Raw genomic sequence first — 21,482 nt, forward strand, 5'->3', positions numbered from 1 at the left:
TCCCTGAAGCCCACACCCAGGCCAAAGCCGCTGCCCAGCTCAGCCCACTTGGGGCCGCCGCAGTCCCCGAGGGCTCCCCGCGTGTGCCAGGCACCCCTCTTCTGCATGCAGCATCCAGCCTCTGGTGACTGGCCCCCCAGCCGCTCCAAGCTAGCCACTGGGCCAAAGTTGTACCCACACTTGGACCTCTGGGGACCAGCCTACAGCAGGCTCTTCAGCACCCTTGCATTCTGGCCTACCCCCACTTCAGGAACATTTGGCTGGGAGTCGATCAAGCCTTCTCAGGCTCCAACTCAGAATCAGATCTGGTGGTGTTTCTCTCACTCTCAACTTCTGGACATTTTGAGGACCCAGGTCGGACAGCTCCTCCTCCGGCTGTGGCTGGGGTGGGGAGAGGTGTCATGTTGATGATCATAGAGGTGAAACATGGCCTCATGGTGGTGGTGGGCTCCAGAGGTGTCCCCGGTGATGAGAGACTGACAGGGAGTGTGGCAGGAGGGGACTCCAGATTGTCCCCTAGGGCCACCATCTTCCCCGAGGCCTCATGAAGGTGGGTACACCTGAGACCCCATGACCATGTCCAAGTCGGGGTGGGGGGTCTCAGGGTGGAAGCCCAGTCAGATCACAGGGCTACGGACCCTCGCTCTGAGCTTAGCTTTCAGCTCCCACCACTGCAATAGCCTAAGGGGGAAGCGGTACCAGCGCCACGGGTACTCCTCTGCCCCTCTTCTCAACTGGAAGCACTGTGCCATGGAGAAGAGCACAAGAAGCAACTGGTATATTCAAACTGTTGACCTTTTGGTTAGCAGCCTGAGCTCTTAACAACTTCACTATAACCAAAAGGTTGGCAGTTTGAATCCACCAGCTGCTCCTCGGAAACCCTATGGGGCAGTTCTATTCGGTCCTACAGGGTGGCTATGCGTCGGAATCGACTCAACGGCGACGGGTTTGGTTTTTGTTTGTTTTACTATAATCAAGGCCCATGGAAGCAGCAGTCAAGAAATCAAATGATGTATTACATTGGGCAAATCTGCTGCAAAAGACCTCTAAATCTAAAGTGTTAAAAGCAAAAATGTCACTTTGAGGACTGAGGTATGCCTGACCCACGCCACGGTATTTTCAGTTGCCCTGTGTGCATGCAAAAGCTAGACAAGGAATAAGGAAAACCGAAGAATTGATTCCTTTGAATTATGTGTTGGCAAAGAATACTGAATATACCCTGGATTGCCCCGAAGAACAACAAATCTGTCTTAGAAGTATAGCCAGAATGCTCCTCAGAAGTGAGGATGGTGAGACTTCATCTTAAGTACTTTGGACGTGTTTTCTGGAGGACCAGTCCCTGGAGAAGGACATCATGTTTAGTAGAGGGTCAGTGAAAAAGAGGAAGACTCTCAATAAGATGGACTGACACAGTGGGTATAACAGTGGGTTCAAACATAACAACTATTGTGAGGATGGCGCAACCATATCTAGCAACAATAACAATTACTACAATACCACAATTCACAGCACCTAGCAGTGTCTAGCTTCTATTAGGTTCTTCAATAAATGTCTGAGGAAGGAAGGGAGAAAGGGAGGGAAAGTAAAAGAAACACGTAAGATTAATTCACTTAAACTACTTTTGCATCACATCAATACCTTGTTTAAGAATCTATGATTCTCTGTTGCCAGTGGCAAAGAATCCTAAATTATCTTACCTGACTTTTAAGGCCTTCCATAAACTACTTTCCCATTGCTCAATAAGAGTAATCTTCACTCCAATCAGACAGATCTCCTTACGAAAAAAGACGAAAAGCGGAAAACAGTGTTCCTGTATGTAAACAGCTGGTTGAGGGGCCTGTATGCCCCAGTGATGGTCGACTCAGTAAGTGAAAACCAGGTCAGCGGTGCTAGCTGAGTGCCAGTCCCTCTCATTCATCTCGGTGACCCCGTAGGTGCAGTAATCCGGGAACTCAAAGCGTAATGTACCCGAAGGGGGTGGCAGGTCCAAGTCATGGTCCAGGATGCTGCAGTCAAGGCCAGTGGGGCCAGGGGCCAGCTCAGTCAGAAAGCCCAGGAGCTCCTCCTGCAATGCCACCATCTCCTCCTCCTCTTCTTCTGGCTCCTCATCCTCACACAGTATGAGGCAGCAGTGGCTGCCCGATCCTTGCAGGATAGCCCCTGCCCGCCGGGACCATCCTCCCTAGCTCCCACCTGGGTTTTACATGTTATTTGGTATGATTGGTAGGTTATATTTTGGGTCTAGGAACACTCAAAAAATTCTCCCTTATAAATTAATGATAATTACTTCACATTATGGCCATTCGGCTTATGAAAGTTTCCATAGGAACAATCTATTTTCGGATAGCGGGGAAACCTTTACACTGAGGTGTGGCTTCATACACAGTTTTTTTTTAACCATTCAGAGGAATATTGACAAGACACATGCTCACCTCATGGTGAATTCGCTGATAAACTTTTTGTTCATTGTCTAATACTACAAAAGACTCAGAGGGTGCAGCATCCCCATTGAAAATGAAGCTTAAATCCCCTCGTTGGCACTTCATATCAGTAAAGTCTATGAGAGTTGTGTCAAGCCTGTGAAAAATGGTAGATGAGAAATTCTCACAAAATTTCAATAAAACTCCATTAATAATTTTAAATGCTTTGTTCCTTCTAAACTCAAACCAAGATGCTAATACCATGTCAAAGTGAAATTTATAGATAAAAGCAATATTTAAAATAGTTTATTAAAAAACACCAAAACAATATTTAAATATGTTCTTCCATTTTTACCAATATTTCACTTTTCTGAACATATACTTCATTATCACAGCAAGAAAAAAAAAGTTTTCCCATTACTGAAGTATGCCACTTTCTTTACTATGGCTACTCAATAAAAGTTAACTCAAGCAGGAAAGCTCAGAAAAGGAAAGCAGATCTATTTAATACTCTTTGACCCTTTAAGGTATGTTGATAGCTCAGTGAAGTATAAGTGGGGTACCGTAATGGTTGGACCACAGCCTCAGATTTAGAACTGCCCTTTTGTTCCATGCCTTAGGCCTAACCATTCAGTACCAAGCCTTCAACCTGACAAACCATTTAACTTATTCCAAATTCTATTTGACTTTCCAGATTCAAGACTAGCATTCTCTTTCCAGCCAATATCTGCACAGTCTGAAAACATTAGGGATCATTTTCTGTGCCAAATACTCATGGATTTGTACCCTTGTGTGTTTACTGTGCTCTTTAGTAACACAAACCTGACATGATCTAGCCCAATAAGCTGGTCTCAAATAGCATTCCACAAATCACTACCTGCTGTAATTTGGGAGAATACAGTAATGTAAAAGTTCACAAGTTCCTGAAGTGTTTCAATCTTACACAAGGCTTTGTAGATCACCAGATCAGAATCACCTTAACTGGCTGCTGCTCAAAACACATAGTACTTAATCCAAGAAAGTGGTTGGCCCAGCAGTCACACTGATCACACCGCAGAAAGTTTCTTTAAGCCTTTATGAAAGATCCACCCTGGCTACTTAGAATTTCTAACATAGCTATAAGAACTCATTACAGGTTTTTCAGTTCTCATTACGGACAAGGGCATCCTTGGTTTCCGTACACAGGACAAGATGAGAAATGGAACATATCTCACATGCCAGGGTTACATATAATCTATCTCCACAATTATTAACTTTTAGCTCATGTATTAAGGAGCTCTTTTCTAAGCCACATAAAATATATACATGTCTTCAGAATGAAAAGCAGCTCATAGACTCCTGTAAGTGTGGACCCAGCCTACTGCCATACAGCTAAATTCTAGCTCCTGGTACATTCCCAGTGGTGTGATGCCTATGACTGACATCTTTGGCCTATGGATTATGCCTGTGGTCTAAGAGGAAATAATGCCATCAAAACAGGGGCTCATTCCCTATCTCTATAAGATGTGGGCTCCTGGTATTATCAAAAAGAACAGATCCTTTTATATATAAGTGGCCTATTTGGGCTCCCAACTTCAGCTACTAAGGAACTCTATGCTCCCCATAAAACAAGCAATAGGCCATTAACAGTCTTCTGCCTTCACTCACTTCTTGCCCATCCTAGGTGACAGTGGTGTTGAGCTGACAGGGGTAGTGGTTGGGAATAGTGAGGAAGGAGGTACACAGAGAGACAGAAACAAAGAAAGAGAAAGACAGACTGACATGGTGACATTTGAGCTCCTAGATCTAGCCAAACCTAAAATCAGTCATAGAAACTTCCCAATTATATAAATTAACATAAAAGTTAATATAGTCAATTTTATTTCATCTGAGTTTCTATAATTTGCAACTGAAAGAAGACTATCTAGCACAGCTTCTGCAATTTCCCTGACATTAAGTGGCCTAGTAAGCTATATCATACATGCTTTATAAATGATATAATTCTTCATGATGGTACTTTAATGCACTAATTAGCCCTTGGCTCTAAGTCTATAAGTCAAAATATTTTTAATTTTTATTATGCAATCAGCCATGAAGAACAAAAAGTTCTTTATATCAATGAGAAGATTTTAATAAAAAACACTCCTTTAAGATAGAAGTTTGAAAAATGCCAAGTAACACTGAAAAAAGGAAATATAGCCTTCCCTTGAGACAGGAAGGAGCCCTGGTGGTGCAGTGGTTAAAAGCTCGGCTGATAACCAAAAGGTTGGCAGCTCACACCCACCAGCTGCTCCTTGGAAACCCTGTGAGGCCGTTCTACTCTGTCCTATAGGGTCACTATGAGTCGGAATCAACTCAACGGCAACGGGTTTTAGATTTTTTTGTTTTTTCTTTTCAGACAGGAAAAGCCTGAAATGAGGCAAAGTTCACAATGAATATTTCAATCAGTGGCTATAGATTACCTCATAGTTATTAATAGTGAAAATGTTCATGCTAATACTCTAAACAATAATGTTGCTCATACTCTCCTGTTTCTACTGAAATATAAAATTTTTCTTGACACCAGAGATGATATACTAAATGATCATATGGCTGACATGATAAAGTAAACTTTAATGATTTCCTGCCTTCACCCTCAGCTGACAAGAGACCCAGTAGCTTCTCTTTAACCTATATTACCTTAAGCAATTATTCTCCCCCAGGTTCTTATTCTTGTGCCCCTGTATTAACCATTACGGGGTTTTATTATCTACGATTTTTATGTAATATGATCAGACCATTTAATTTTAAAAGCTAAGTACAAATGTGAAACCATTTTTTTTTAACAGAAAGAAGTTTAGGTTAAGTAAAACCTAAACCTAAGAATGAAAAAAGAACTAAAATTAACCTTTTTTAAAAATAACACAGGGAAAGTAATACTATTATTTCATTCTTCAAAATCATTGACTACCTCTGGCAAACATCTATACTAATGGTTTTAATGATAAAATCATAATATACTCCTAAAAATGACTGCTGAATTAAGTTTACATCTGTATCAAATTCTTTCCTACTTAATTTTCTTCTTTATTTTCCAAGTTTTCTATAATAAACATGCATTATATGTCCACAAGCACTTTCATAATGAGAAACACTTGACGGGGTTATTTTTAAAAACAAAAAACTCAGAAACTTCCACCTTAATCAAATTCTACTGCGTGAGGATAATTTTCCTAGGCTTGCTTCCAAATGAAAGTTATCTCTTTGCTGTAATTCAACATGTTGTATAATAAATCTTCTTATAAGTAGTTAATTTTTTAAAAAATTCCACCTTGTGACATGGTAAAAAGAAAAGACTGAAAGTCAGAAGTCCTGGCTCAGCTACTGATTTACAATATGCTCTTTTAAAAACTTACTTCACCTTTCTGAGCTTTCTCATCTATTGAATTGAAGAGTTTATATGAGATAATCTTTCAAGTTAGTTCTAGAGCCTTACATATTCAAAATAAAATTCTAGAGATATATATAGATATACAAAACATATATAATTTATAAAAATATTAATATAAAGATATTATTGGCATAGTCACTCATATTATATTTTAAATATATAACTGTACTAATATAAAGTAAAGATAAAAAGAATAAAAAGTAAAATTCTGCAATTAGTAAAATAAATAGGCTAATTTCCCATCAGATCCAAACATTCAACCTTAGTTATAAAAGGGAACAGAAAAAAATTAAAGGTGCTCATCAGAGTGGATAGAAAACTGAATAAATGAATGGCTGGATACAGAGATGGATGAATACGGGAGGAAAGAGTATAGGAGAGGTAGAAAAAAAGGATAAGAGTTGGGTCTTCCCTATGAGTCCCTTATTCCTTAATAAATCCAAAATCAGGAATGTGACCATCTTAACTCTTCCTAGTATTATACCATGATTCTCACTGTTTGCCTGTAGTTGTATGAGAATAATATCTTTGCTTTAGTCAAAATTTCATGCCTTTGGTTCCATATACGGAGTATGTCCCAAATGAGATAACATACGGTGACTATATCACAGCATTTTAAAATTATAAAACACTTCATATAAGTGTAAGCTATTATTACAGAAAGAAGCTTCCTCTAAATCTCAATTTTCTGTTACTCAGAAAAGAATCAAATCATCTTACCTGATATTGATACCTTGTTTGTATATTTTACATGCATCGGAAGGCAGAATTCGGGAAAGTAAAGGCACTGCATTTTTTAAAAGGTAAGAAAAAAAAAAACTACTTAAAGTTCTGAGACAAACTTGTAAAATTTAAGAACAGTAAAGTAAGTCACTAATTGACCTGAATTGTAATAATTTCCCTTAAAATGGTATTTTCCAATTAAAAAATAATATATAAAGCATTTTTTATCATCTTAAAATAATTGTAATTGCTGTATAGTAAACTATATCTCCCTCTTTTCCACCCTCACCACATACAAAGTAGCAAAGTCAATTCAAGGCCACTCCTGGGTACGAATTACAGGATATTATTATAGATGAGAAAACAATGCCCTCTAGTAACAAAACTGTACTGAATGGTTAACCAAATGGACCTGCATCCTATCTGATCCTTTAAATATAATTTAATAAAATGGCAGAAAAGTAATGTATAATAGAAAGGGCACAATTTTTGAAGCTAGATAGTGATATTCAAGTTTGAATCTCAAATATATGACCTTAGTTTTACTTAAGCTTTCTGGACCTCAAGCTTCAAAATTTGTAAAATGTTAATCATACTATTTACCTATAGATTTCTACATTGCAGTGTCACTAGCTATAACTCATATTCATAGCACAAGCTAAATTCTAATGGTTTTTTATTATTTATTATCTGCTGAGTTTTGGAGAATATGAGTTATTCTATGGATGAATAAATCTGCATAACAGGTCATAATAAACTACCAAAAAAAGGTAAAGTTAAGAATTCTTGGAATTAAGATCATGTCACTCGTATATGTGTATTATGAATACATGTGTACATGTTTGTGGGTATGTCTAAAATAGATACACGTCTTACAAAACTGTTTTAAAAATGGGTGGTAAAAAATTAACTTAAGAAACAAAAACTTTCGAGAAAATTAAAAGCTAATTTTTGAGTTAACATTTTCATAAGCATCAATATTTTCTAATTAACACTTAAAGGTATGCCAAATCATCAATGTCTATTTCAGATCCTTCAAAACAACCCAAATCCACTGCCGTCGAGTCAATTCTGGCTCATGGTGACCCCATGTGTTACAGAATCAAACTGCTCTGCAGGGTCTTCTGGGCTGTAATTCTTACAGATGCAGACTGCCAACCTATTTTTTTGCGGCTGCATTGGGTGGGTTCTAACCACCAACCTTTAGTTTAGATCCTTAAAAAAAAAAAAAAACCTGTTGACGTCAAATCAATTCCGACTTGTAGGTACCCTATAAGACAGAGTAGAACTACCCCATAGACTTTCCAAGTAGTGGATGGTGGATTCGAACTGCCAACCTTTTGGTTAGTGGCCAAACTCTTAACCGGTGCACCGCCAGGACTCCAAAACCTATTGCAGACCAGTTGATACCGACTCATAGTTGACTCATAGTCAATTCCAACTCATAGTGACCCTATAGGACAGAGTAGAGCCAACCCACAGGGTTTCCAAGTTGTGGCTGGTGGATTTGAAGTGCTGACCTTTTGTTAGCAGCCGAGCTCCTAACCACTATGCAACCAGAGCTTCAGAAGTCATTCAATCCAAAATAAATTCCACCCTTGAAAATAGTTTTCTAGAATGACATATTATTGTATAAAAAAAAGAAAAATGTATTGCCTAGAGGGAATATCAACTAAGAGTTGGCCTAGTTAAAGAACATAAGAAATAATTTACTTTTTAAATTTTTCCTTATAAGAAACAATGCAAGTTGGAATAAGCAAGAGTAGTGTCAAACTACATAAACAATCAAAGATCTTCCTCCATGCTCATTACCTGACACACAGCTTTCCTGTAGTTAAGCATTTGGCAAACCATGAGCCAAAAATGATTAAAGCCAAATGAAGTGGTTATAATAACCTACAAAACTAAAATTTAGAATCATATATCAATACCCAAGCAGTAAATAAATTAGAGGAGGAGGAAGACGAGAATGCAGAAAGAAGATAAGAAACTGGGACTGAGGAGCAAAAGCTACCAACAAAAGGAAAAAAGAAAAATCCTCATGAGCAAAAAAGATTTCTCCTAGATTTTAATGCATTCCAAAAATATATCAATTTACATTTTTTCAGTTCTGTAATGACTGTTTTCTCACTCATGTAAATTGATCAATTAAGCTCTCTATATCTTATCTCAGCATAATCTGAGAATTTAAGACATTATTCCAGAGGTAGCATAATTCACTGAACTAAGTAATGAGAAGAGTCACCTGTACCTTAATTTTTATTTTGCTACCACTAACTCCCTGATCCTATGAAGAATTTCTGAGCCTAATGTTTTCCATCTATAATATGCAAATAATAGTCCCTAATACAGGACAGATTCTGTGAATAAAAAGATAAAAAAAAAAAAAACTATTGGTTTTGCAGTTGAAATGTGCTATATGCACAATGCTAACTTGAGGTAATGATTGAAATATAAATTATTTAACACTTTACAGTATACAAAGGGCTCCCTTCAAAAACATGATTTCATTAACAAAACTTGGTAATAAATGTGGCAGTCATTATTACCTCCACTTTAAAAAATTTAAAAAACAAAAACTGAAGCTCAGAAGAGATATAATTTGCCTTATTAAATAGTTAAGAACCAGTACTCTGATTCCAGTTCAAAGCCTTCTATACCTAAAAACCCAGGCTGCAATAGTTTAGCTGCCTTCAGACTCTAAATCTGAAGCTATTTTCAGCCAGAGATGGACTATAAGAACACGAGAATGAAGAGTACTACCTATAAATTCAACTTACCCTGGGTCTCAATATTCGTATTTTTGATTTGCTTTTTTCTTTTTAATATTAAGGATCTTGACAAAAGGGAGGAATATGCCTAACCTTTAGAGAAAAAAGCTTGATAATGAAATCTAATAATAGATACTATTCACTGCTTTTTTTTTTAATCCAAGTGTCCAGGGTAAATATAAACCAATGAGTTTTATTTTTTTAGACTTACATATGACATCTCACCAAGAGATGCTGATAATTTTGACTGTAAATCAGTAAAATCCTTTATCAACAAGGAAACAGATGTGCTGACTTTTTTTGTTTTTTGTTTTGCATCAATTCGAGTTTGACAGCAGGAATACTTTTAACAAGTACCTCAGTGGCTGCCTCACGAATTTCATTACGTGATGTTTATAATGTCTTGTTTTTAACTGTAAGTATATACATAATTTCAAGAGTGATTACGTCTATTTCTATCTCTTCATGTAACTGAAATACCTTTTTAAAATATTTTAAAACATTTAGCTCAGCAAGAAAAATGGACTATTTTTTAATTCAAACTAATAAATAAATAATTTTTTTTTTTTTTTTTAATAAATACTAGGAGAATCAGTTAAAGAGCAAATATATTCAAGGGATAAAATCAAAGAAGGAATGGGGTCTCTGCAGATGGAAAAAATAAAAAATAAACCAGGGGAAAAATAACACTCAGACTTTAGATGAATGGGACTTAGAGCTCTTCAATTATACAGAGCTACTAACCCAAAAAAGCCAAACTAGTTGCCATTGAGTCGATTCTGACTCATAGCGACCCTACAGGTACCTCTTTTTCTCTCTACGTTCTAGGACATCAGGCATTCCGAATAATCTATTAGGCAAAGCAGGACTATCAGAGTAATGAGGCCATGAATGATTTTGATAGGGCCAAAATTAGCATAATGAGCTAGAGTTTTAACAATATATTTAAAAATTCATGACCTTTACGAATTAAAACACTACACTTAGGAATTAAATGGAGTCCCTGGGTAGTACAAATGATTAACGTACTTTGCTGCTAACCAAAAAGTTAAAAGTTCAAGTCCACCCAGAGTCACCTCAGAAGAAACGCCTGGAGTTCCAGCTCAAAAAAACCAGCAACTGAAAACCCTATGGAGCATAGTTCTACTCTGAAACACGTGGGGTTGCCATGAATCAGAATCAACTTGACTGCAACTGGGAAAAATGGGAGGATTAAACACAGCAGGAATACTCTAAATATCCATACTATAAAATATTATGAACTGTTAAAATTACTGAGATAACAATGGACTAATATGGTAAGATGTCCACGCTATATTAAGTAAAAATAAAAAATTGCATAATGACATAATAGTTAATTCCATAAAAAAAAAATTTTTTTAAACTAAAGCTGAGGTACACACACATGTTTGTAAACCCTGGAAAGGGTTTGAAAGTACTCACATGAAATGTTTAATCAGTGGTTGCCTCTGGAAAGTAGTAATGAGGAAACTTAAAAATACTTGATAATTTCCTACAATGTTCAAGAACTCTTATAGTATTTCTATAAAAAATAAACATCTTGAAACCTGAGACTGACATTAGTAGTAACTTATGAATTACATTAGTCAAAGATTACTAAAAAAGGTACTAAATTCTTTAGAAGTATATACGAACTGAAAAAAAAAGCTTTATAAAATCTTTTGGTGTTTAAAAACAGTAACTTTCTAATTTACATAAGTTTAGAAAGAAGTCTGATATGTTTTTAAAAACTCCAAATAAAAAAGGCAGTCTATCAAAAATATTATTTTTAGAAAAAGTAGATATCACTATTTGAGAAAAGGACAGAAACTTCCTTCTAAAGACAGCATGAAATTACTAACTTTTAATATGGTAAAGAGAAACGTGTTAGTGGACTTCAGACTGATTTACTTTTTCAGAAGAAGAAATCAGAGGACATAAGAAAGAATGAGAAGAAATAAATGACAAGTATGACCAGCTATTTAAAGTTTAAAACTGGTAACCTGGCAAGCAATTCATGCCAGGTTGTACAGTATAAAACTTTATAGTATACAACTTCTATTTTCTATTTTGAAGCTAAATTTGCAAACCCAAGTGCATACAGTAACAACCTGAGAATATCATAACTTCATTACAGGTCAACGAATGTCAGGATGTATCTGTTTCACATTAAGGTGCATTTGTTAATCTATCAAAAACCAAACCTATTGCCGTTGAGTCAATTCTAACTCACGGTGACCCTATAGGACAGAGCAGAACTGCCCCACAGAGTTTCCAAGGAGAGCACCCAGTGGATTTGAAATGCCAACCTTTTGGTTAGCAGCCATAGCACTTAACCTGTATGCCACCAAGATTTTTACCTACAGTGGGCCAAAAACTGTGAAATTTCTATTAACTCTTTAATAGTAATTAATATTTTTATTTAAGTGGTAGGAACTAGAAATGCCTAATTGCAACAGTCCAATGTATACAATGTATAATTATGCACACATATGCGCACACAATCATATAACTTAAAAAATTATATAAAATGCAATATACTTCACATGGTTGTCCAACATCTGATTTGTTTTTATGATTATTTTGGGGATAAGTATCAATGAGCATTCAAACACTTTCATATCATAAAAATTAACTCAGATTTCAGATGCTTTTAAAAACACATGTAAACTCATTATATGCAAACCTTTATGTATTACAGTAAAAAAAAAACTTTAAAAAATAAAATCTAGTCAGGTGTATATATAATATTTTGCAATGAAAACTAGTTCTCTTCTGTTGGTAATAAGTTAAATTATAACTAAATTTTTTATCTTTAAGTTATTTAGGAATATGTATAATGATTAAATCATATATCAAAAATATAATGACAGTTACTATATACTCCTCTCCTTACATTTGGGCTTGGCTTGGGGCTCCTTACATTCTCATTGGAAGTAAGTGATATATAATAGAGGTTAATATGTTATAAAAGAGATGATTAAATTATGAACTATGGAGAAAGTATAAAGATTACTAAAGGAAAGTTCACAAGGATCAAACTTCCTATTTGGACATGAAGGTTTTTGCCCTAAGTGATCTCACGTTTAAAATGAAGATGAGAGAAACTTATTTTGCCAAAGTAAATTAATAAGTGATTGCGAAGATCTAGAAATTAAGTGCTTTCATAAATTACTAACAGTTTGCAACTAAATAGTGTTTTAAGACAGTGGCTACGAAGTATGCCCAAAAAATGGCAAAAATGATTGAAAGATAATAAAATGAATATATACAAATGGTGTTAATTTTCACATTCAGGGATCTAAACACTATATTTCAAACTCCTTTAAATTCAGTAGTTCAGTAATTTCATAATTATTCTTCCTTCTAAAAATGCCTTATGTTAAATTATTATAATTTTTAATTTGATTTTTGTTTTAAAAAAAAAAGCCGTTTCCAGCCTTAGAAATAAAAATTTTGAAAATTACTAATCAAGTTCGGATAATTAATTAACTACTGCATTCAACATTATAAAAACTATTTCAATTTCTTTAGGCCCAGTGTCAAATTTGTAATGTTAATATTTCTACATAATTATTTTTGTACTTGCATTTCTGCATGAATACATATCTTATAGTAAAACATAATGCATACTTACCCCAGCTTTGAAAATCCCAGTGAAGTTCTAGATAAAAGTCACCTAGCTGAGAAATGAAATGTGAATAATTACTATATGTATTTTAGTTAACAGTTCTTATATCTTTTTAATATCTTTAAAAAAAATGTTATCAAAGGTCTACAGACAGGTAGGAAGTATTAAAAAAACTAATCTCAATGTTTGGAGTTTTAGAAAGAGAACAATAATATGGTTATTACTTAAAACATTACAATAGCACACAGTGAGAATTTAGACTACATAAAAAATGCTTAAACTTACACTTTAGATACACAATCAGTAAAGAAGTATAGCCTACCTCTTTCAGGGCTTTTAATAATCGAGGTCGTTTTTCTTCAACACTTTCCCTGGACTGCTGCTTAAGCTTCCTTAAAAGTGCTGTAACTAAAGTTTAAAAGGAAAAAAAAAATTAAAGTCATTTTCACCATGCTAAAAAATATCATAGGCTTGACAGATACATATAAAGCAATATGGTGAATAAGTTATTTAGGAAAACTGATATGATCCCCGAGGAATATTAAGAAAAGATATTTCACATCAACTGATAACATATTCACACCCATTTTCCCAGTTTTTAATTTGCCTGATTGTGCCAAGATCTACTAATCTCAGTCCAATGATGTAACATTAATCTCAGAGAAGACTATGAGACAGTGATCTCAAAAGTCCCGTTGGATACCACTTTTCTAAAAAACATACAATTACCTTGCAGCTGTTATCAGGCATGTCTGTTCCTTTTACACTAGAGGTTATACCCTCACAAACCAACACAGTATTAAACAATACAAAAATGAATCTTATTTGGATCAACTGAAAGAACTTCTAACTTTTAAAAGAAAACCTAAAGCCTTCCATAGTACTTTCTCAATAGTTAAGAGCTTGAGCTTTAGACACAGTGCCTGAGTTTTGACCCCGGTTTTGCTACTTATTAGCTGTGTGTAACCTTGGATAAGTTACTTCCCTAAACTTGGGTTTCATGTTTCATTTGGCAAGTAATAACAATGTAAAATCTACTACACAGGGGTTTTGTAAAGACTGAATATAAGGTGCTTATAACTATGGCTGCAATAAAGTAATACAATTTTTATCTACTAGAGTGAAGGTCTAAAATCGGCTGTCAAAAATCAATCAATTAATCCCTAACATTAATCAAAATACGGAAAAACATTAGACTTGGTGAAAATAAGACAGAGAATGCAAAATGTTTGCTGTAGGAAAAGAAAGGCATACACTGATGTATGCTGACTTTCTTCTGGACCTGACGTGTTTTTCCTATACATATATATATATACCTCCTGCAGTTCTTTTTATTATTATTTTAATTATTTTACATTAGCATTCTCATAAACCACTTCAAGCTCCACGTGGAATATACAAGTGGAAGATGAAAAAAAAAAAAAAGGAATGAAGATGGTAGTGAAATACCGTGCCAGATTGTTTTGTACACATAGGCCAAATGATGAAAAGCCCAAAGAACATGAAAAACAGAAGGATCTATTCCAATCTTAAACCATAGGTGTCACTACAACTCCAATAATTTTTAAATATTACCCAAAAATCTGAGTAGCAATGTTCAAATTACTAAAGGTGTTTTAAAACAGTAGAAGAAGCTGAGACCTAAAAGTCAGGAAACTTGGGGCCTAGTCTCAGTTATCCTACTAACTAGCTTTTTGACCCAGATCTGTAATTCCCAGGTAAAACCAAAAAACCAAACCTGTTGCCATCAAGTCAATTCCAACTCACAGTGACCCTAAAAGACAGAGCAGAACTGCCTCATAGGGTTTCCAAGGCACAGCTGGTGGATTTGAACTGCTGAACTTTTAGTTAGCGGCCAAGCTCTTAGCCACTGCACCACCAGGGCTCCACTTCCCAGATACTAGCCTATACTTCAGTGCCCAATTGTTCAAGTTTCCCCTGATATGAAGGAAAATTAGGAAATAGATTTTTTCCTTCAATATAAGGGCTGCTGAATTTTCAATTTAAAGACTATTCCTACTATTTTTAGTTTCAAAATATCTTTTTTAAATGAAATGATAACCATGTTAAAATGAGAAAAGGTGAATACCTTACGTCAATCCTCAAATAAAATTTTTTTCTTTGGATTTCTGTGAAATCCAAAACAGTTTTGAACAACTCATGTGAGTTGTGGTAAATAAATATTCTGATACAATACTTTTAATAAAGAATTAATTCTTAATAAGTAGTCTCAAATTTTGCCTTTTTTATTCATTTCTTCATTGATGTGCTAAACAAATAATAATGTGCCAAATACTGCTCTAGGAGCCAGAGATAAAGGGCACCACAAAAATAAGACAGAGGCTGACAGAATTCCCAAAACTATCATAACATAAATCTGTACAAACTATGAGCAACTCCTGGGAAACAAAATATAGCTAGATCCCAGGGTAGACTTAAAAAAAAAAAAAAAAAAAGCTGTATAGATCAGAGCAAAACTGGGGACCCATGGTGAGGAACAGGCTGGGGAAAGGCTTTTTAGTTCTATCCATATCTCTCCCTGGCTTGAGCTGATCTCTGTCCACCAGGTAACCACTGTAAGGCAAAAAAGCAACATAATCTTGAAATTTTATTAAAGTGAAGTAATTCTAAATAGTGTCTGATGAGTAGTTTAGTATTATCTCACTGTTCTGTAGCATAAGAACACTAATGAAATTGTCAGAAATATGACAAAAAAAGACAAATAGTTCACAAAGTTTTCATTAATAATCTACAATATTAGATTGTTTGATTTTCCAATTTTTGTAATCTTCTGTCCAGAATATTTCAATGTAACACAAGCTAGACAATCAAAAACTTAAATCACAGTCATTTAAAATATAATTTCAAAGTATAGACATTTAACACCATCATAAATACATTTACATTAACATTTCTAAGTATGTATCATAAGAGTTGTTGCATTAATTACCTTTTAAATTAATGGTTGAATAGTTTTGTTTCATGTGCTGGGAAGTAATGAAAATATAAGCACTAAATAATTATGGATACATAGCTGATAATGGGATACTTTTCTAAAATATCACCCAATACAGGAAAGTCACTTTAAGACCATATCTCAACCACTAGGGACTTCACTTTTTTACATTAAAATGTATTGCTAAATATCCTGTAACTGATTTTCCAGGAAAACTGTTTCTTGGCCTTCCCAATAAATTACGAACTCCTAAAGCACAGAGACTGTCTTTATTCTTTACACCTTATTATATACACATGCCTTATATTAAGGGCTCAGTAAATATTCAGTAAAAAAGAGAATTCTTGAAAGTAACAAAAGCCTCACTGTGCATCAGAAACCCAGGAGTCCATCTAATTTCCTCAGCATCTGGCTCCCTAATTGTCAACGAATAACATAATATATATATACACTCATACAGCTGTTCAAAAAAAATCATTTTATCTCATGTTAAATCTTAGTATTTAATACTAAATTTAACTTCACCATTAAGTTATCAAATATGTTCAGAAAATCCACAAAAATATAATTCATGTATTACACACAAAACTAAAACATTAGAAACAGCCCAGAAGAACTCAAAACTTAGCATCAAAATAATAAGATAGATCCCTGTAACATGCAGGGAATGTTCAATGCCACACATTTCTTTAATAAAACTGCCAAGATTTTTTATTGTTCCTTCTACAAGTCTAGATTTAATTGATTATTTTCAGGCTCAAACTTTAAAAAGGTAAAATAATAATGTCAGAAAGATAATATTGATAATATAAGATTCAGATCCAGATACAAGTTTTTTATATTGAGATGTGCTTGACAAAAATAAGGCCTGAAAGCGAAATTGGAAAAAAATTAGTGGGAAGGAGAGTGGAGTACTTGAACACACTGTATATTGTGAAGAAGTATGTGACATTTTTGGGAAATACTCATTTAAAGACTAAAACAAAAGAAACAGATTTGCTCCTCACATCTAATAAAACCTATAGCCATCAATTAAAGAGATATTTGTTGTAACACATTGTAATTATTTCCCATTCCAAATAATTAAGCAGTTGCCAGAAGTGGGACAGGTACCAACTTTATTCTGGATGAATAAAAAAAAAAATCTAAAAATATTAGTAAGGCAGATGCTTTGAAAACAGAAAAAATAATAAACATACTTTTAAACATGCTTCCTCAATTCTTTTTGTGCCCTACTCAATGTTCAAGTTCCTAAATCATGAATAATTAATATGTAAGTTTATGAACAACCTCAAAGTTTCATAGTATGGGAAGTTATACTAAATGAAAAACATTTCAAAAGTATCACTTCCTATTTTTACAATACATATTAACAACAGTGATTTATAATGCTTACTCATTTGTCTATCTCCATAGCTGATGGCTTCTGCCAGAGGACTCCATCCCTGAGCATTTTTCACTTTTACCGGAGCATTGTGAGCCAAAAGTAAATGGGCACATTCTGCAACATAAAGTGGTAATAATATCAAATGTCATTCAATTTTTAGAATCTGTAAATACAAAAATCACGTAAAAAGACAAGAAACAAAATTAATATAAACAGATTTATGAGACAGTGTGCTAATTATAGAATTAAACTTTTAAAATTCCTGTGTATCTAAACCAGGTTGTTTCAGATCCCCAGATTCAATAAGTATCCATTCTGCTACCTAAAAATAAATTGGATCTGTCTTCAAAGAAAATATTTTTTCTCTAATAATTATTCCAAAGAGTATTTTGAGAGTGTTTCCGTATTCTAAAAGAAAACCCAATAACATCAAGAGTAATTTACATCAAAATATCTACCACCTAGTAAGATATGAAAGAGCATTTGTACTTCTATAATGTCAAATAGAAGGGTTATTATACAGACATTTAAAAACGTGTTTTCAAAAAAAATATCAGTAATGTTGTTTCTATAAACCATTATTTTTCAAATTTATTATTATTATTTTTTAATTCAGAAAAGGAGCAAGAATCTGTTTATATTATAAGGATAAACCCGGAGAGTCTTCAAGTAATCAAAATAAGTTTAAGGTATATAGTCCCTTCTACAGGTTGAGAAAACTTTAAATGAAAAAGAAAGATAAGGTCTTGCTATCAGAGAGCTTAAGGGTCCCTTAGAGGCGCAAAGAGCTTTGGCTTTACTACCAATTAGAAGGTTGTCAGTTCAAATCCACCCAGCCTGGAGATCTGCTTCCATAAAGATTACAGCCAAGAAACTATGGAACAGTTCTATAACACATGGGGTTGCCATTAATCAGAATCAACTCAACAGCAACATGTATCACAGAGCTTATATCCTATGCTGGAAGACAATAAGTAAACTAATAAAAAAGAGAAATTCAGATAATAAGTGCTCTGAAGGAAACAAGGGTGTTAAGACAGTATAATATTCCTAGTCAGTAGTGTCATTATTCCTAGTGAAAGAAGGAATATCTATACTAGCAGGGATCTTTATTAAAGTAAAATAAATAGAAATTTCACAAAGATGTTTAAGAAAGTCTGCTAGTAGTAGATAGGAAAAGATGTACAAGGATGTTTATCGTAATGTTGTTTGTAGTGACAAAAATTTGAGAAAGAAAGTGAATGTCAATCATGGGGAATTATAGGCTATGGTACATCTACATCACTGGAGTAACAAGCAGCTATTTTTGAAGAACAGAGTCATATCAAAAGCACACAGAGGCCAGCTTGTATGGTCAGCCACTAGCCGAAACTAGAAAATTGAGCATCAAAAAGACTGGCCATAACACATTGAAAAAAATAATCAATAAGCTCATAATGGCATCAAAAATTTGAAGGAAGGATGGGATGTGAGTTCTAATTTATAAAATACCAGCTAAAAATATAGAGGGAATAATATTGTAATATATTACAACACTCAATATAATAACTCATGTAGGCAAAGGTCCTCAATAAATGTCAAAACCATCAGGTACAAGACTATGTGCTAGAAAATAGGATATTTACATGGCACCAAAGTACCATCCCAAGATTAGTTAATAACTGCAAAGAAAAAACCATGTTCCTTTACGTGGAAATATCTGGAGATCATCACCTTAAATAAGTGATCCAACTTAGCATTTGTAAACAGTAGGATAGCCTAGAATTATGTGTTTTCTAATGAGATGCAATATAAAGCTCATAACATCACCTATAAAGTATTCCTTCCAGAAATGTTTAACCTGAGTTTAATCAGCCTCTATAGATAACTTTTGACTTTCAGAAAGGACAGAGGATAAGGAATAAGTTTAAAAAAAAAAAATCATGAGAAGATAATGAGACAAATCCAGGATAAGAAACATTCTACAAGTTAACTGGCCAAGACTCTTGAAAAAGTCACAAAGGAAAAAAAAAAATAAGTGGGCAAACTATTCTAGATTAAAATAAGCTAAAGAGACATAAACAAATGTAATGAACCTTGATTGAATCCTCATTCAATATAAAATAACTATAAAAGACATTTTGGAAACAACTAGAGAAACTTAAATATGGATTGGATATCAGATGATATTATAACAATATTATTTTCTTAGGCATGATAATGTATTATAGTTATGTCCCCAGGGTAGCTGTATTAGAGATGGTTATCATACCTTGCCCTGCCCATATTTCTGCTAAACTAAACACATTTCTGCTATACTTTCTGTGTATTCATAATTCCTTCTCCTACACCCAACTCCCAACCCAAGCCAGCCTAGCCAAAGCTAATTTCACAGAAGTGAATGCCTATGCCAAGATCAGATAATTCATGAGCTTGCCATGTTATTTCGGGTCATGTTCAATTTCAATAAAGAGAGAAAGTCAGTCTAGAAAGGCAAGAATATTACCAACCCGTTGCTGCCGAGCCGATTCCAACTCATAGTGACCCTACAGGACAGAGCAGAACTGCTCCACAGAGTTTCCAAGGAGTGTCTGGTGGATTCAAACTGCCAACTTTTTGGTTAGCAGCCACAGCTTTTAACCACTACGCCACCAGGGTTTCTAAAAGAATATCACACATATGTAAAAAAATAGTAGACACACTGAGAGAGAGAGAGGAGAGAGGAATGGCTGATCCCCCAAACTGTCTGGGTTCCTGCCCTTTCTGAGACCTGGCTAATTTCATTTCCTGAGTTTCTGTAATATGTAATTTCTTAAAGACTCTCTCTTTACTTAGAAGTTACTGGAGTGAGTCTGTTCCTTGAAAGGAGAAAAAAATTGCATAATCAGAACGCTGAAGATTTGAGTCACCAAATTAACTATATAGAAATGCAACTGCAATTATATTATTTTATAGATCATATGTTTCACCTAAGCATGTGAACTGAAAAACCAAACTAGCAGAACTTTGTTTTCCAACTAAACAAGTTCTAGTGGCACCCCTGGGATTAGTATACATTCACATCAGACATTTATACAGCTACATTACAGCATATAACAATAAAAGATGTTTATAATGATACTTCTAGATCAACAGAAAGAAAAATGTTAACATAAATTCACTACCCTGTTTAAAAATGCAGGCGTATATGTTTCTAAAAAAAATCTGGCACTCAAAAGGTTACTAATCAGCTATCTACAACCTTCACTTTCCAAAATAACTGGGCATCCAGATAACTGAGACTTTATTGCATCTAGGAATAACCCAAAAAGTAGATCTTTTATATTACCTACCTATGAGTCTTTTTTTTTTAATTAAGAACAAAAAAGCATTATAAAAGAATAAAAAGGTATAAAATTTTTCAAATTCTATACCATAAAAAAGGCTAGACTTATGAGTTTAGATATGCAAATTACTCCATACGAAAGAATCTTATAAAACTGTTCTAATACAGGTAGACCCTGACTTACCACAGGGTTCTGTTCTGATGACTCAGTCATAAATCGGTTCTGATATAGCTCAAATACCATGTTTTTAAACACATAACGTGCACCTTCTACATTTGTTTGCCAACCACACCCAAAAATCAGTACGTCATTTTGTCTTAGTTTTCATTATCATTGCCTTTTATTATCAGTATCTTTATAAATCCAATGTTTGTCTCTAAGGGTTGGAAACATTACACATAAACATAAAAAATACACAAATCGAAAAAAATGATAGTTGTAAACACGATTCGTCATAACTCGAATACGTCAAAAGTGGGGGACTACGTGTATTTACAGATCATAATTAAGAATCCTTAATATCCAGAAATAAGAGTCCCCTGAAATTATAAATACTTTCTAGATAAAAATAACCAAATAAGTAAAAAACATAGCTTTAAAAGGCATGAAAGTTAGTACCAAATTTCCTCTGACTCTGAAAAAAAAAAAAAAAAGTGCAATGGAAAATGAGAAAACATGTTAGTTTTAATATACTGAATCCTAAGCTCAATTAGCAAATAAAATAACCAGGCTAATCTAAAAAGACTCAAAAGACAAAATTCATCTTCAAATTTTTTAATTTACTATACATGAGTGAGATTAAACATAAATAAGAAAATATTTACTAACCTTTATTTCCTAACATCACAGCAAGATGTAAAGGAGTGTTTCCTAAAATTAA

General features: G+C 34.3%; 1 protein-coding gene across 2 annotated transcripts in view; it reads right to left on the reverse strand.

The window, feature by feature from the left end:
* Window positions 1-21,482, reverse strand: part of ANKRD13C (ankyrin repeat domain 13C) — an 88,710-nt gene that overhangs the window by 40,920 nt on the left and 26,308 nt on the right. The window contains exons 2-7 of one of the 2 annotated variants that reach the window (XM_003411235.4): window positions 21,431-21,472; window positions 17,307-17,411; window positions 13,277-13,362; window positions 12,961-13,006; window positions 6,550-6,616; window positions 2,433-2,577 (exon numbers count right to left, since the gene is read on the reverse strand). In XM_003411235.4, the coding sequence (XP_003411283.2) occupies window positions 2,433-2,577; window positions 6,550-6,616; window positions 12,961-13,006; window positions 13,277-13,362; window positions 17,307-17,411; window positions 21,431-21,472 (491 nt within the window). The remainder of the gene's footprint in view (window positions 1-2,432; window positions 2,578-6,549; window positions 6,617-12,960; window positions 13,007-13,276; window positions 13,363-17,306; window positions 17,412-21,430; window positions 21,473-21,482) is intronic. The other variant, XM_064282126.1, reaches the window with a different exon arrangement.

Source organism: Loxodonta africana, chromosome 3 (assembly GCF_030014295.1).
Source record: "Loxodonta africana isolate mLoxAfr1 chromosome 3, mLoxAfr1.hap2, whole genome shotgun sequence".
Lineage (NCBI taxonomy): Eukaryota > Metazoa > Chordata > Mammalia > Proboscidea > Elephantidae > Loxodonta > Loxodonta africana.